Source organism: Cibotium barometz, chromosome 1 (assembly GCF_041138505.1).
Source record: "Cibotium barometz isolate CiBa-2024 chromosome 1, ASM4113850v1, whole genome shotgun sequence".
In the NCBI taxonomy this organism is placed as follows: Eukaryota; Viridiplantae; Streptophyta; class Polypodiopsida; order Cyatheales; family Cibotiaceae; genus Cibotium; species Cibotium barometz.
Genome location: NC_141046.1, coordinates 23,269,403 through 23,286,328, shown reverse-complemented (window position 1 = coordinate 23,286,328; position 16,926 = coordinate 23,269,403). Strand labels below are relative to the sequence as shown.

General features: G+C 40.1%; 1 protein-coding gene across 1 annotated transcript; it reads right to left on the bottom strand.

Annotated features, from left to right (window-relative positions):
• Window positions 1-249: 249 nt before the first annotated feature.
• Window positions 250-3,645, bottom strand: LOC147641753 (putative pentatricopeptide repeat-containing protein At3g15130). Its single transcript, XM_086799140.1, has 2 exons — window positions 3,416-3,645; window positions 250-3,225 (listed from the first exon to the last, which is right to left on the bottom strand). Exons 1-2 carry the CDS (start codon window positions 3,541-3,543, stop codon window positions 474-476), a joined length of 2,880 nt encoding a protein of 959 aa, XP_086655266.1. The 5' UTR covers window positions 3,544-3,645; the 3' UTR covers window positions 250-473.
• Window positions 3,646-16,926: the final 13,281 nt, after the last annotated feature.

Below are 16,926 nucleotides of genomic sequence, written 5' to 3'. Positions count from 1 at the left end.
ATACCCCCCAAGCACCCCGCCCTCCGGATAGGAATCCCAACGTGAGCACCCAAGAGGGGGGGTGTGAGCACCCATGAAGGGGGGCGTGAGCATAGGCTGTAAGGAGGGGCACCGACGTGATGAAACATCACAGGGCCCAATGTACAAAGCTGCATGGTGGTTAAAGCCTTGCAGTCCTTTAATGTCAGTAAATTTTACCGGAAATAGGCACAACAAACTGATGTTATGTCTCAGTCTTTATAGTTAGACTTGTACTAAACTGGGCACTTTGAAAATCACAATTAGCCAGTGAATGCCCAACATGGAGGCAAAATAAGTCAGCGCTGATAATGCTTCTCGTGTGTATTACAGCTTTCAGAAGCCTTATCCTTCCATCATCCCAGCCCACAGAATCTAAGTACTATATCCTTTCATCAATGCATCCTACCAATTGTAAGTGATTTTTAGAGTGCTGCCCACAGACCAAAAGCTTGTTAATAATGATCCCCACAAGAACACAGCTCACCCTCAAAAACATGAATACGATGTGTATCACACAGAATGATCTTCCGCCTTTCGATCTTTGAAATGATCTTAAAAGCACTATGGCAGTCAGTACACATTCGAAGATTCTTTGTGACTCGAATGGTTGTCCCTCTTGGAGTAGAAAGAAGCCCGAAAGACAGTGCGAGCTTTTCCGAGTGTCTGCACAAGACACTTTCCTTGTCTTTCTCCGTCATCGACCCCAACACTAAGTCCAGCTGCGGCACATACCCGCCTCCTTTCATCATCTTTTCCAATCTCTTCAAATTGGCAGAGATTTTATGATCTTGAGGATGAGTCGTGTCTCCTACAAGAAACTCATGCACATTGCTGTCCACCTCAATCCATGTCATTCCAGGCTTCTTCCATGCAGGGAGGCATTTTCTGAGCTTTTGTATTCTATGAACATCCTGCCACATCTCAGCATCTGCATAGAGGTTGGACATAAGCACATGTCCGGCAGCAGTAATGGGCTCCCGCTGGGAAACTTGAATATAAGACTGCCTTCCTGATTCCATATCCCCATGCATTCTGCACGCAGTTAGCAGAGAGAGCCAACCTGTGGAGTCAGGTAGAATTGGCATTGTTTGGAGACACCTTTTGGCCTCTTGTAAATATCCGACAGTACCAAGAAGATCAACCATAGCAGTAAAATGCTCAATACTTGGGATGAAGTCAGGGTCTACTTCCATGCACTTGAAAATATGGCGACCTTCTTGAAGTTGGCCAGCATGACTACATGCATTGAGAAGACTTGTGAAGATCATATCATTTGGCTTCAACCCTTGCCCTTTCATCTCCTCCAAACATTGGCGAGCAAGCAACAAGTTGCCATGCTGGCAATATCCTCTGATCAACGCACCCCATGATGCAATATCCGTATTTGGAGAGGCACCAAATACTTTGTGTGCCTCCTCTAGATTACCACATCTAGCATACATGTCAATGAGGCTATTCCGGACAGCTCTATCTGACTCAAAACCGTTTCGAATGATTTGGGCATGTATTTGCTTGCCCTGCCTTAGAGCTCCTATACTGCTGCATGCTTTTGCGATGCATGAAAGAGTAAATTTGTCTATCGTTACACCCTCCTGCTGTTGCATCTCCTTGAAAATCGTGAGCGCTTGAAGACTATCACCCATCTCTGTATAACCAGCAATCATGGCACTCCAAGAAGCTGGACTTCGAGTGGGTAACTCATTGAACACTTCATGGGCCTCACCCAGACTATTGCACTTAGCATACATATCAATAAGGGCATTTCTGATCACAATGTCATTGTCGAGACCACTCCTAATAATTTGGTCATGCAGCACTCTACCATGCCCTATAGAGCAGATGCTGGCACAGGCTTTCAAGGTACACAAAAAAATGACTCTATCTGGCTTCACACCCTCTTCTTGCATACTCTCGAAAAGCTCAAGAGCAAAATAGCCATGGCCATGCTGTGCTAACCCACCAATAATGGCAGCCCAGGAAACCACATTCCTCTCAGGTAACTCCTCAAACACTTTACATGCCTCAGCAAGGCTCTCGCATCTGGCATACATGTCAATGAGTGCACTCCCTATAAGCACATTGAATTCCCACCCACTGTTGATGATCTCATTGTGTATAAACTGACCCTGTCTTAGATCTCTTGTGATACCACATGCTTTCAAAGAACAGACATAAATAGGATTGTTGGACTTTATACCTTTGTTTTCCATCTCCTCTAGAAGATCAAGAGCTGAACGGCCATGTCTGAGATGTACATATCCTGCAATCATCGCACCCCATGAAACTACAGTTTTGTTAGCCAAATTGTTAAATACTCGGCGAGCCTCTTCCAATTTTTCACACTTGGAATACATGTCAATGAGGGTGTTTACAAGAAGCACATTAGATTCCAGCTTCTCTCTAATAATCTGATCATGTAGCAGTTTGCCTTCTTCTACAGCTCCTATGCTGCTACAGGCTTTCAGAATACACAGAATTGTCACTTTGTTGGGTAAAATACCCTTGTCTAGCATCTTTATAAAAAGCTGAAAAGCAGAAATACTCCGCTCATGGTGGATGTATGCTACAATCATCGAGGTCCACAGCACTACACTTTGATTAAGTGAACATTCAAACACTTTACAAGCCTGCTCCAAACTCCCACATTTTGAATACATGTTGATAAGTGCACTCCTGATATAATCATCCCAATCAAGACCACTTCTGCAAAGATGGTCATGTATAGATTTTCCGTGCCCCAAAACTTCTAACTTGCTGCATGATTTTAGCATACACATATAAATGTACTTGTCTGGCTTGAAACCCTGCTCAAGCATGGAGTGATACAGTTCAACAGTCCTATAATTATGTCCATTATTCACATTTGCTGAAATTATGGCATGCCAAGCACAAAGGTTTGGCCGTGCAATCATGCAAAACACTATGCTTGCCTCCAGCAAGCATCCAAAGGATGCTAATACACAGATTAGCTCTTCTGAAATGGCCGGTGAATGGATGCCATGGCTTACCATCAGGGAGTGCACTCTTCTAGCCACATTTACCTTTCCCCTTCTGCTACAAGTCTGTAAAAGGGACTGGAAAACAAGGTGCGATATAGGCATTCCGATCTTGTGCATAAGGTCCAGTGTCTTAAGTGTTTTGCCCAGGTCTCCCACTTCGCACACTGTGCTAACATTTCCATCATCTTCCAAAGCTGCCGCATCGCTGATACACCAAGAGAGTCAGGCAAGAACAGCAAGACAAAACGTTTGAAGCAGAAAAGCCGTGTGCAAATCAGATGAGCACATATGGCATTCAAGACAGACACATGAAGGCCATTCAAAACACACACATGAAGGGCTTGCAGAAGTGAATCTAAAAACAAACTGTAAGTGTTAGGGTTAGGAAAACAAACCTGAAACCTTCAGGTTCAGCGAAGTGTTGTAAGAGAAGGTGTGCCTGAGAGAATTGCTGTCTCGCAGAGACTAGCCTTGCTTCAATTCTTCCAGCAACAGCAGCAACATGGCGCGATCGAAGGATCATAAATCCAAAGGACCTGCGAGTCTCTCCACATAACTGAACTTCGTCACTTTGTCTTTTAGGGGTTCGTATATATTCTATGTAGCAGGCTTAGAATTTGAAGGGATAACTAAATTTCTCAAAATCTTTCAATTGTGTTTTCACCCTTCTTGTTGTGAAGGTTTTGACTCCTTTGGAAGGGTACTGCAACCTTCAAATTCTAGCGCTGCTATGTAGTATGATGCAATGTTGCATTTCAAAGTTCATGCCAAAGGACTTTGGAGGTGCTTTCTTATGGTGCGAACGTAAGATCTCATCACCGTATCAGTCCCCATTTTTATCTCCTAAACATTTTTATGTGAGAATATGTTGTAGAACTATTTGTCCATCAATTCAAAAAGTGTTATGCATAGTGCCCCCGCTTACTTAGGCTAGGCAATATAGCGTCATGCATAGTGCCTCCACTTACTTAGGCTGGTTATACATCACCCCTACCTTCTCCTTGGGCAGGTAATTGACGGGAAAAACTCCTCTTGGGGGCGGGGGTGTTTTGTAACAACTTTCTGACAATTCTTGAAAACTCTTTCCTTCTCCTTAGCAGTAGGCAGGGGCAGTGTGTGCTCGTGTATCCACAGCCTTCAATAGCGTTGTCCTTAGGATAGCAAATTTCTCAAGCCTCTTTTCTCAGGGATACTCGAATAGGGTGAGAAACAAAGTCTAGGCTAACATACTTGGATTGTACAATAAGGTGAGAGTGGGATTTCTTGCCTTCAAAGTGGTTGTCTCCCCTGTCCACACAAATAGGGGGATATGTCCCTCTTCCATGATGTCTCAGTCGGTTAACCAGGAGTTGGCACTTGCTTAGGTCCCCACCCTTCGGTTTCCTTCGAGTCTTCCTGTAATTGACGGGAAAAACTCCTCTTGGGCGGGGGTGTTTTGTAACAACTTTCTGACAAGTCTTGAAAACTCTTTCCTTCTCCTTAGCAGTAGGCAGGGGCAGTGTGTGCTCGTGTATCCACAGCCTTCAACAGCGTTGTCCTTAGGATAGCAAATTTCTCAAGCCTCTTTTCTCAGGGATACTCGAATAGGGTGAGAAACAAAGTCTAGGCTAACATACTTGGATTGTACCATAGGGTGAGTGGGATTTCTTGCCTTCAAAGTGGTTGTCTCCCCTGTCCACACAGATAGGGGGATATGTCCCTCTTCCATGATGTCTCAGTCGGTTAACCAGGAGTTGGCACTTGCTTAGGTCCCCACCCTTCGGTTTCCTTCGAGTCTTCCTGAGATCCCGAGCTTGTGGAGGATTTGCTTTGAAATTTATTTCGAATTTTCCTTGCCCCCCTACAACATGAGTCAGGGAAGATATATATGGCAAGTTTACCAAGATGAATCTGAATGCTTTGTGGTAGTCAAAGTCCAAAAGAAAGATTTTGTGTGGTTGTATGTAGTGTGTACCCACCACCAATAGCTATGGTTCTAGTGGAGCTAAAGTATGGATTGAAATTATATTAATGAAATGTAGCAAAGATGCCCTTGTTGTTGGCTAAGTTGTATTATTCATATTTTAACAACCCTTCGGTTTCCTTCGAGTCTTCCTGAGATCCCGAGCTTGTGGAGGATTTGCTTTGAAATTTATTTCGAATTTTCCTTGCCCCCCTACAACATGAGTCAGGGAAGATATATATGGCAAGTTTACCAAGATGAATCTGAATGCTTTGTGGTAGTCAAAGTCCAAAAGAAAGATTTTGTGTGGTTGTATGTAGTGTGTACCCACCACCAATAGCTATGGTTCTAGTGGAGCTAAAGTATGGATTGAAATTATATTAATGAAATGTAGCAAAGATGCCCTTGTTGTTGGCTAAGTTGTATTATTCATATTTTAACAATTCATTTTATTCAATGAATAAGGGTCAAATTATGCATTTTCCTTCATTATTCGCTCGCATTATTTTTTGGCATGCATAATGGGTTATTCATTTTTGCTCTTACATTTCATACGAAATACTTTCATACGTAGGCCTTTTGTACAAAATACTACAATATAAATAGCAATACTTTAATTTAGAGTTTTGTGTACAAAATTTCACTTCCCTTGGTATGCATAGACTACAAGGAGAGCTCACTCAAAAAGGAAATCTCCAAAGGCCCAAAAAGGGTAAGGAGGTTAATTAAAAATGGAATTTAGATTAGTTTGGATTTTTTTTGTTTAGTTGGCAAATTACTAGTATATGATAGAAGTAAATAAGCATGTGTTAAAGCTTGCTTTACACTTGTCAGATTTACTCATGAAGAATAGATTGAAGTGTGTGTAACTTTACTTTTTTGTAATGAAATGATATTGTAGTGAAAAATAAATTATAACAACACATTGTAAAATTGTTCATTCAATGTTAGAAAAACATTGGTAGCATCCTTGTATCATTAATCATGATTTTTTAAATCTTTGCTTATTATCTCAACTTTCAATTATTGTAACATATTTGTAAGTTAATACATAATAGTAAAACAATATACATAGATTAAAAGTACCTTATTTTATTGTGTTTCGCTAGTATAATAATACATAACGGTATAACAATACATAGATTAAAAATATCTTGCTTTATTATTTGATAGTATAATAATACATAATAGTATAACAATACATCGATTAGAATTGTTTTACTTTAATTTAGAAAATGGTGCATGGACCCAGTAGGGCAACTCTCTTGTATGGTGTAAAGTTGTGGCCATAAGTTTATAGGTAGTGCCACAAGGATTAAAGACCATATTTGTGCACACGAACATGCCTCCTACTCCAGACTTTCACAAAGTCCTAAGGCTCTAGTAAATAGAAACACCTAAGTGTTGGTGGGCACCAAAAATAACATGAGATACATCCTGGTCTGTAGGCCTATTTCTAGGATTCTCATTTAGACCTTGTGTAAAAACTTTGATTGGTACTATCGTATTGAATACAACCTCTGGGGGTTCACCTAAAAATATGTAACTATACCACATGAGTTCAAATAAAGGGGTTTTTTAATTCAAAATTTTAAGTTAAATTTACAGAAATACATTTATAGAAGGGGTTTTTTTAATCAATTGTGAAAAAAACCTGTAAGTCCATAAAGAAATACATTTACAGAAGGGGTTTTTTTAATCAATTGTGAAAAAAACCCGTAAGTCCATAAAGAAAAAGGGGTCATTTTATTCATAAAAAATTCACACAGGTAAGGGGTTCTTTTAATACCCCTTAAACGCACATGATACATATGGTTTCTTAGTAGTGCACCCCTCGAGAATACAACTCAGTAAGCTTCTAATATGGTAACACATTAAAGAATATATTTATTGGGCTTTGGAAAAAGGGAGAGGGTGTGCTTCGTTAGAAGCACTATGGTGTGGTATTTGTTACCATACATTAATCATCTTTAAAAGTATAAATCTATTTATATTTCTAGTATATTTAATACTTTAACATGTTACAAACGGATGCTGATAGATCACATATGAGAAGTGACATATGCAGTGAAGAAGTGTTGTGAAGAATACGAAAATATGCCCTAGACGACTCCTACACGTACTCCTACACATGCAAGAGCTTAGAGAGCTACATCTTGACAAAATTATGCGACATAAGAAGAAGAAAAAGTAATTCTAGATTAATCAAAAAGCATGTATAATGTTCTTTATAGGAGATCAACTATAGCTAAAGTAGATCCTGAAACATACTGAAAAAGTGAAATGTGGGCTTGCTGATGCCAAAGGATGTATGCAACAATCAAGATCCTTCCTTGTTATCAAGGGATTGTGCAAGCTTGGCACTCTGTTAAAAGAAAGGGTGTAGTGTCTTAGAAATCAAACCTTTTCAAAATGCTACATGAGGCTTATAAAACAAGAGGCCTTTCTAAGGAGGTTGACAGTGGGAGGGCTAATTAAATAAACTCCTAAGAGACTAGATAAGTTACTCCTAGGTGATTAGAGAGACTGTTGACAAGAGGCTTATAAAACAAGAGGCCCCTCTAAGGAGTTCAACAGTGGGAGTGCTAATTAAATTGACTCCTAAGAGACCAGACAAGTTACTCCTAGGTGATTAGAGAGACTATTGACAATGCTCAACACCTCTTGTAAAATCTTGGTCAAGACTATTGCTCTAAGAATCAAATCCTTGATGCCCAAAATCATCAGCCCTAATCAATTTATCATTGTGCATGGTAGAAATGTTCACGAGGCTATTTTAAATTTGATATGTGGAATAGAGTATACCTTAGCTCAAAAAAGGCTTTTGAACTTGGACCTACACAAAGCTTATGACAATTTAATGGGACTTTATGCTTATTGTGCTTGATATACTTGGGTTTGGGTCAAGGCTATGTAAATTAGTTTGTGTTAATGGTTACACTAGTGTTAGCAAATTGGAATTCTTACACTTGTGTTAAATGGTTAAACTAGTGTTAGCAAATGGGAATGTTTACTGAACTAGTGTGAATAAATGGGAATGTTGTGTATATATTCAAGCTAGAAAGGTCTGCTCAGTAAGGCTACCCTCTTACCCCTTTGCTATTCACCACTATCACTAATTGCCTCCTAGAAAGCATCCTAGGAGAGAGGGCCAACTAGAAGACTCAACCTCCCAGATGATTAGGAGAAGATGCTAACATTGTTTTTTATGGATGACAATAGCAGCAGCAGCAAATAGAATAATAGGAATCAAATGTGAATAATTTTCTAGGAATAATAGATGAGTTATTGATCTCTCAAGCTTAGTAAATATATCATGCACAAAGTGGAAGTTATGGTGCCCTTCACGGAGGACTGTGCAAGGAGGAGCCAAAGGCTTGGGTGCAAAGTACAAGCTTAGTAAATATATTGTGCACAAAGTAGAAGCTATGGTCAGGGAGGATCCAGAGGCTTGGGTGCAAAGTACAAGCTTAGTAAATATATTATGCACAAAGCAGAAGCTATGGTCAGGGAGGAACCAGAGGCTTGGGGTGAAAAGTATAAATGATCCAATTACTTGGGTGCACAGTTGGTGTGAATGTCACTAACATGTAGAGGTTTGAATGGTTTTTCCAAAATTTACAAAAGAAAATGGCATACTAGAACTCTATGTTATTGTCTATGGGTAAGGATTATGATAGTCATGTTAAGAATGCAAGCTCATCAGCAAACAACTGGTGGATAGCATTAGTGTGGATACTAGACTTGCAGCGTGTGTGTGGATACTAGACTTGCAGCGTGTGTGTGGATAATAATGGCCGTGTTCAGTTGAGTCAGTCTGTTTCCCAATTCTGGTGGATCTTCCTATGGCACAGCTAGTCGGCCAAGTAGCATGTGTGGACATTAGTATTAGGTTTATTTTAGTGTGAGCTTATCACATTAAGTAGTGTGTGCTACTTTGTGGAAGAGTATGGAGGAAAGTTATGGATCTTCTCTACTTGGTGTGAGATGATGAAATGAGAGCTAATAGGGTTTGGTGTGTCTAGCTACTTCCTCTTTCTATCACTTTTCATGGTATCATAGCTTAGGTTACTCTCATTCTAGGGTTTGGATAGCATTAGTGTGGATACTAGACTTGCAGCATGTGTGTGGATAATAATGGCCGTGTTCAGCTGAGTCAGTCTGTTTCCCAATTCTGGTGGATCTTCCTATGGCACAGCTAGTCGGCCAAGTAGCATGTGTGGACATTAGTATTAGGTTTATTTTAGTGTGAGCTTATCACATTAAGTAGTGTGTGCTACTTTGTGGAAGAGTATGGAGGAAAGTTATGGATCTTCTCTACTTTGTGGAAGAGTATGGAGGAAAGTTATGGATCTTCTCTACTTGGTGTGAGATGATGAAATGAGAGCTAATAGGGTTTGGTGTGTCTAGCTACTTCCTCTTTCTATCTCTTTTCATGGTATCATAGCTTAGGTTATTCTCATTCTAGGGTTTGTGAGAGAGAGTAAAAATCTATGAAAAAGAAGCTGTGAAGAAAGCCATTGAAGCTTTGGAGCAAAGAGAAGCTGTGGAGCACACACACCTTGCAGATCTAAAAGCTAAGGCCCATTGGTGAGTTTCCCTAACCCTAATCTTGCAGATTGTAGGTGATTAATCAGATTAAAGCCAAGAGATGGCTGCCCCAAGCAAGAGAAAAGGAAGTTGTGAAGGTCTCCATTAAAGCTGTGTGGAATCAAATGCACTTGTGTAGTGTAAAGCATATGTATTTGATGTATGAGCATTGAGTCTATGGCCAACAAAGCATACTAGAAATTTGGCATGTAAATAACACTTGTAGAATACCAAAAACAAGATCTGCAAGTTCATTTGAAGAAGGCAAAGTATCGATTTATGTGTATATGGGCAAAGGTGGAAGTTGAGAGTATGTGCAACAATTGGAGCATGGAATGCACAATTTAAACCTTTTATTTGATGCTTACACCATTGACAAGCTTATTAGGAGATATCACCAAGCTAAATGGAAGCAGCTTGCAACTCATTTTTCGGTCACGAAAACTATTGTTAGAGTCTATGTCCATTAGGTTCTAAATATCATTTCTAAGGTAAGCATTGAGAAGTGTTGAACTTGTGGAAGGTGAAACCATAAAAAACGAGCTGAAAATGAACTAATACTACAGATCAGCATAGATCTTTGTTGAGCTCTTTATGCAGCACTTAACATGAGTTGAGTTGATTACATCACTTATATATGTTGAAAACAAGGTTGCAGGAATGCACACACACACACACACACACACACACACACACACACACACACACACATGCATGAAGTGGAGAAGCTCAAGAAGGGAGCACACAATGAGATGATAGATAGATAATGAATGTGTGCTATACAAAGATGATAAGTATACCCCAGATGGGGTGTATACTAGCGTGGGAAAAAACCTCCTAAAGAGGGAAAAAGTGCCCCAGCCGGTTCTGGTGTGTTCACACACATCACTACCAAATATGGCTACAAATCCTCCCTCGGAGTGATGATGTGAACAAGCGGTAAGCTGGCACTAAAAGTACAAAGACTATTAGAGAGAACCTGGACTAATTCCAAAGGGAATTAAGTTCAAAGCTTTCCGAAAAGCTTCAAAATTCTCTCGTGAGAGAGCCTTCATGAATAAATCTGCCATGTTGTCCTGTGTTGGCACATAAACCAAGCTAATTTTCCTTACAGAGCATCTCTCCCTAACATAATGATAATGCACCTCAATGTGCTTTATGCGAGCATGAAAAATTGGATTCCTTGCCAACATCAAAAGGGTCACTTGCATCTTCAAGTTTAAGTCGCAAATAGGTGTAGCAACAAGTTTGCAGTCTCCAAGATTGAACCTCTTCAACAATGCCTCTATGTATTGTGTTTATAGCATAATAATGCTATCATTACCTTGCCAAAACTTAATGTCCAAATTGTTAACAATCTAGAAATGGGATTGATCATGGTAAAGGACATAGATTAAGCAACATAATTAAGGTGGATTAAACCACACTAAAAACTCCATGAGAGAGAGAGAGATTGCATACTCAACACTTGATCTCTTCTATTTCATATCACAATGAACCTTACAATGATATAGGCCCTCTAGCCTTATCCCACTTTACACATCATCATCCATGTGGCACTCCCTTTTCCACTCTTTTGGTCAACACTCACACAACATACAATATTACATGTGGCATTCCTATCTCACCACAATATCTTGCACCTCTAGGGTGCTTTCACACATACACACAACACCGCGATTACATCTTTCAACACCCCCTCTTAATTGAGGTGTTCCACAACTCACCCATCATCCATCACCCATATCAATGTAGCATTGCACACACACAATCGCTACCTCTCAACACTCCCCCTCAATGATACATTGGAGTGTCCATCAACCAAACATGTGTGCGCATGTCTACCATCTTAGACACCTAGTCCATTTTGAGCCAACTCGCTCACAGTGGAACCACTGAGTCCGATTTGAACATGGAAGTTCGGGTGGGAAGCAACCCATGCGCATGCACCTCATACGTGCATCGCTTATGCAACATCACAACAACCATTTTGAGCTTCTCGGTGAGCTCGGGCATGGTTACCCTCATACCATGGATGATTACAAAAATTTTGTTGTTTTGAGCACGCATGCTTGTGGACGATCTATCCATCATCATGTTTGGGTGAGAAATTAAATGGTTACAAAGCCTGGCCAAAGCCGCGCACAGTGGACCCAAGTGTGTGTGAACGTCTTCTAAAAAGGTTTAAAAAATCAGTTGTGTGTGAGGCTTAATAAGTCAATTTAATTTTATTTTTTTAAAAAAACTTTTGAAATATCTACACGACCTGCACGTTGAATGCGCTTCTTCTGTACGTCGACGATGAGCCGCTGCTTCAGTCGTCAGATTCCCTGACATACAGGTCGTCTTCTTCACAATTTGCTGCACGCATTAGGTCGTCTTCTTCTCCTTCCTCTCGACCTGTTCTGCACAATAGCTATGGCGGTCTCCTCTGTGTGCGAGTCTGCGACTTTGTTGCCCTGCTCCATACTGCAACTTGCTTCATACTGCGCTGTTGTCATGTGCATCAATGCTGCGCCTGCTGGTTCTTGATTGCTTTAACCTACGCCAGCTTCCTCCTGGCCATAAGTTCCACTAGGCGTACTTCTGCGCTTCCATTTTGTTGTTCGTCGCTGCTTTTCTCTCCAACTAGCTGCTTTTCTCTCCAACTAGCTGCTGGCGCGATGGTGGACCGCCTATCTGTTGCCTCTTGTCTTTCTCTCTCCTGCTACTGTCACCGGAGGTCGCCACAGCAGCCCAGCCGCCTTAGCGTCAGTCAGCCAACTTCAGTCGGTCTAACACGCTGGCTGTTGTCCTGTTTGCAGAGTTTGCCTTTGACAATTCAGCTCCACCTCATGAGCATCTTGTTCTGCCTTGAAAGTAAAACGTTCCCTCCTTAAAGCAAAGCATCTTCCCGTGCTTCAGCTTCATGTAGCTTCCTCTCTGCAATACCATGCTTGCGACTTGCCTCTGCCTGCAAAGCATATGTTGCGTGTAACTTTGACTCTGCTAAAAGAGCCTTCTCTTCCTAGGTCCCTTGCTTTTCTGCCCTTATCACCATGGCTGCTCTCTTGTGAGTCCTTTACTCTGCTTTCAGCTCCAAACTTTGATTTGAAGCTTTTAGCTGTCTCTAATCCCCTCTTCTCACCTACCCTTGTTGTTTTCTCTTCAACGAACAACAGCTTCATCTTCTCTATTGTTACTGTCACTTTGCCTCCTCTACCTCTTCAATGAGGTTCACACATAGCCATCCAAATGGCCTTCAAGAGCTCCCCAATTTGAGCTCTAACATGCATGCATCCATTCAAGTTTCAGTCTCTTTGCCTCTTCTAAACCTCTCTCATTGAGGCTTTTCCCATAGCCATCAACATGGCCTTTCATGAGCTCCAATCTGCATGCTCCTCCTTTGTGCATGTTGCAACCACTTAAGGGTGCTTCACTTAAGGTTTCCCACAAGAAACCAAGGTGCATAAACATGTGGAAACTGCCAAGGTTTCCATCCCCTTCTTTGCTCTCCTTCATTGAGCAAACATCAACAAGTGCATCCTCTTCTTGATGCACACACATGTGAACTCCATTGAGTTCACCATCTCACTTGCCATCATCTTGACAAGTATGCACCTCCACACAAGATTCATGGGATACATAAATCCCATACATAGCAACCCTTCATAGAGCATTTTTCCATGCTCAAACACAAAACTTTGAGGCAAAACTTCACAAAACCAACCTTCTTGAGGCATAATCAGCAGCATATCTTCTCTTGGCAGCTTTTCCTTGATGATGATGAAGACTCCATAGCCTTCATAATGCTGAAATCTCCATTTTTAGCTTCCTTGATGATGAGCAAGCTCTCCATGTTGCAAAACTCCATTTGCAACTCTCTTGGGCAGCTTCTATGCAACCTCCTTGTTGCAAATCTCCTCTCAAATCCTCACAAATGCAAATCCAAATGATAATATGAGTGTGCATAATTTTTTTTTCATAATAAATTGAAAATAATGCTTAATCAAAGAAACACACAAGCAAGCTAATATACATAATAATCACCACCATAACCAAGAGCCCACCCAAGCTCTGACACCATGTTAACAATCTAGAAATGGGATTGATCATGGTGAAGGACATAGATTAAGCAACCTAATTAAGGTGGATTAAACCACACTAAAAACTCCATGAGAGAGAGAGAGAGAGATTGCACACTCAACGCTTGATCTCTTCTATTTCATATCACAATGAACCATACAATGATATAGGCCCTCTAGCCTTATCCCACTTTACACATCATCATCCATGTGGCACTCCCTTTTCCACTCTTTTGGTCAACACTCACACACCATACAATATTACATGTGGCATTCCTATCTCACCACAATATCTTGCACCTCTAGGGTGCTTTCACACATACACACAACACTGCGATTACATCTTTCAACACAAATAATAGTGCAGTAGGCCAACATCTCACACTTTTAAAGACCTCTGTAAATTAGCTATAAAAGCTAAAATATGATCATCATCAAGGCATGTGAGAAGCATGTCATCAATGTATAAAACGATGACCAAAAATTCATCTTTAGTCCTCTTAATGTAGAGGGTATTGTCAATAGGACTATTGCAAAAACCTTGTGCAACCAATTATGCATGTATCTTCTCATATCATACTTTGGGAGCCTACTTAAGACCATACAAAGATTTTTTCAATTTGCATACTTTTGATTCCTAAACTTTTTGAACAAAACCACAAGGTTGAGATACATAGACGTCCTCAAGGTTGAGATACATAGACGTCCTCATGCAAATATCCATTCAAAAAAGTAGTTTTGATGTCCAATTGACATACATTCCAACCTTTATGTGCTGCTAATGCAATGATACTCCACATGGCAGTCACATGACATGTGGGTGCAAAGGTCTCACCATAGTCAATGTCTTTTTCTTGTGCATAACCCTTTGCAACAATTATTTGCTTTGTATCACTCAACACTACCATCACTTTAAGTTTAAGCTTGTAATTGTAAGGAAATTATCCATACTCCTCTTAAAAGAAAAAGCAAGCAATGCATGTGTCTATGCCTCTCTTCCATCCCACTTTGTTTGTTCCTATGTAGGAGGTATGCTATCTTGTGGTAATGTACCATGTGAAACTGAGTTTGTGTTTGCAGATGTGCCTTCTACATCATGTTCATCAGAGGAACCATGACATTTCTAAGTAACAACCACAACATTCCATAGCCCTTTGGCTACCAATACATGCCGCATCATGTAGTACCATAACGGGTAGTTGGTCACATCAAGCTTATCCTCTATGTCGGATAACATTTGAAATGCATCACTGAGCGTTTGCTTGATGGAATCCCACTCCATAGACCAAACTGTAAGTAAATGCGTTTACATTATGTTTATGTAATGTGTTTCATTTCTATGCTTATGCTTCTCTTGTATTCGTCTGTATAGATATATATCCTTCAAACTTGGTTGACTAGCAGCCTATAGATACTATTGTGGGAATCTTCGATGTTTTATTGGTGAGCAGCTATACAAAGAAACATCCAGCAGGTCTTTGGCAGAGATAGGAGTATGAGTGCAATCCAATTATCGTGGGAATTCCTCTTTTACCACCATAAATTAAATCTACTTAAAATTCTTCTTAAAAATTACATAAAATTAATTCCATTAAGCTAAGTGATCTAGTGATGCAACCGAGGTGGTTGCTAATAAGGCCACTGACGATGAAGATTTGTAAGGTGTATGAAAGAAATGCAGGCTAAAGTGAGTAGAAATTTTACTTGTAAGATGTATAGATCAATGTTGTTGAAGTGTAGCTCGTAGACAAGATCCAGTGTGGTGAGTGTCTGATGATGCTTTCACGTATATCTGCACACCCATATGTAGTATATCTAACAATACTACTCCAAAATTTGATGAAGAACAATGCAAATCTGGTCCCCAAAGATGTCTGTAGAAAAACCAAAAACTGCACGAATGGCCCCCAAAACGCACCAGACAAAAATCTGACCACAAAGTTGTAGTACAAAGTAATGCACACTTCATGGTCATCTTTTCTCTCCTAGAAGGGCTCCTTGATCCGATTCAAGAAGATAGGCAGCTCGAAGTGAAGGGTAGGAAACATGGTTGTAGTAGGAATGCACACACACACACATACATAGTGGAGAAGCTCAAGGGAGCACACAATGAGATGATATAGATAGATAATGAATGTGTACTATACAAAGATGATACGTATATCCCAAGATGGGTGTATATTAGCACGAGGGAAAAAGTTCCTTGACTGTGTGTTCACACACATCACTACCAAATATGGCTACAACATAGCTCAAGTACACGCTAACTAACATGTTCAAGCATTGCTTTGGTTGGCATTGAGTTGGATATATGTATAAAGATAAAAACATGGATTTTAGAAAGCTAAAAATTTGATAACAATAAAACAAGTGTAATAATTGAACAAGGTGATGCAAGTGGTATAAGATGTATGGGGTACAAGGCTTGAGAGCAAATGTCATTGCATGTGTTTGAACATTTAGCTAAAGATTTTAATGTCAAATTGGTGAACAAAGAAGCAAAGCATGGATTGTTATGATAGTGCATGCAAAACAGTGAATTATCTTTGAAAGATCGGAGTATGAAGGTAAGGGATTAGTTCTACATAGGAAGCTTGAATTGTGTTGTGCATGACATGCATGTTCTGTAACAGTTCTAACGTAGAGGAGCTAGTTGGGATAGATCAAAAGAGGAAGTGTGAACGTCATGGTGTCTAGTATATTCATGAGTGAGTCATAGTAGTGCAATGGACGGTGCATGGAGCAAGTGTTTGCGTAAGGTGCAAGCATTGTGGCCGATATAGATATTTGTCACAAAAACACCATATTAGATAATTTGGGAAAAATCCCATTCCCATTTGAAAAATGGGAGCATGGTGAACTTGTCCAAAAGTTTGTCAAAACCCCCTCATGTGACATATCATCGAAAAGATCGTGAAGAGTAGAATCTAAATCTATGATCTCCGACAAATTTAGAGTTAGTATGTTTAAGATATGTCCAAAACTATATGGAGTAATTGATTCCCAAAATGTGAGATTTTTCCCAAAATATTGACTTCAAACCTATTGGTCATGTAAATGAGCAACAATTGAAGTCCATGCAAAATTACCTAATATTGACTTCAAACCTATTGGTCATGTAAATGAGCAACAATTGAAGTCCATGCAAAATTTTAAAAATGTTATAGGTTTGCCAAAGTTTAAGATGGATGTAAAGGATGCATTCTTGCATGTGAGTTGCAAGGAGAAGTATAATTGGACCGACCACTTGGTTATGAGGCTTTGAGTCACCTAGATTATGTGTTCATGTTGTGTAAAGCCTTATATGGTC

What these genes read in the sequence shown, in the direction of transcription:
- LOC147641753 (XM_086799140.1), bottom strand. Translation starts at nt 3,543, where the DNA reads ATGATCCTTCGATCGCGCCATGTTGCTGCTGTTGCTGGAAGAATTGAA. An exon ending in GCTGAACCTGAAGGTTTCAG is followed by an intron (nt 3,226 to 3,415) that starts GTTTGTTTTCCT and finishes TTGGTGTATCAG; the next exon opens with CGATGCGGCAGCTTTGGAAG.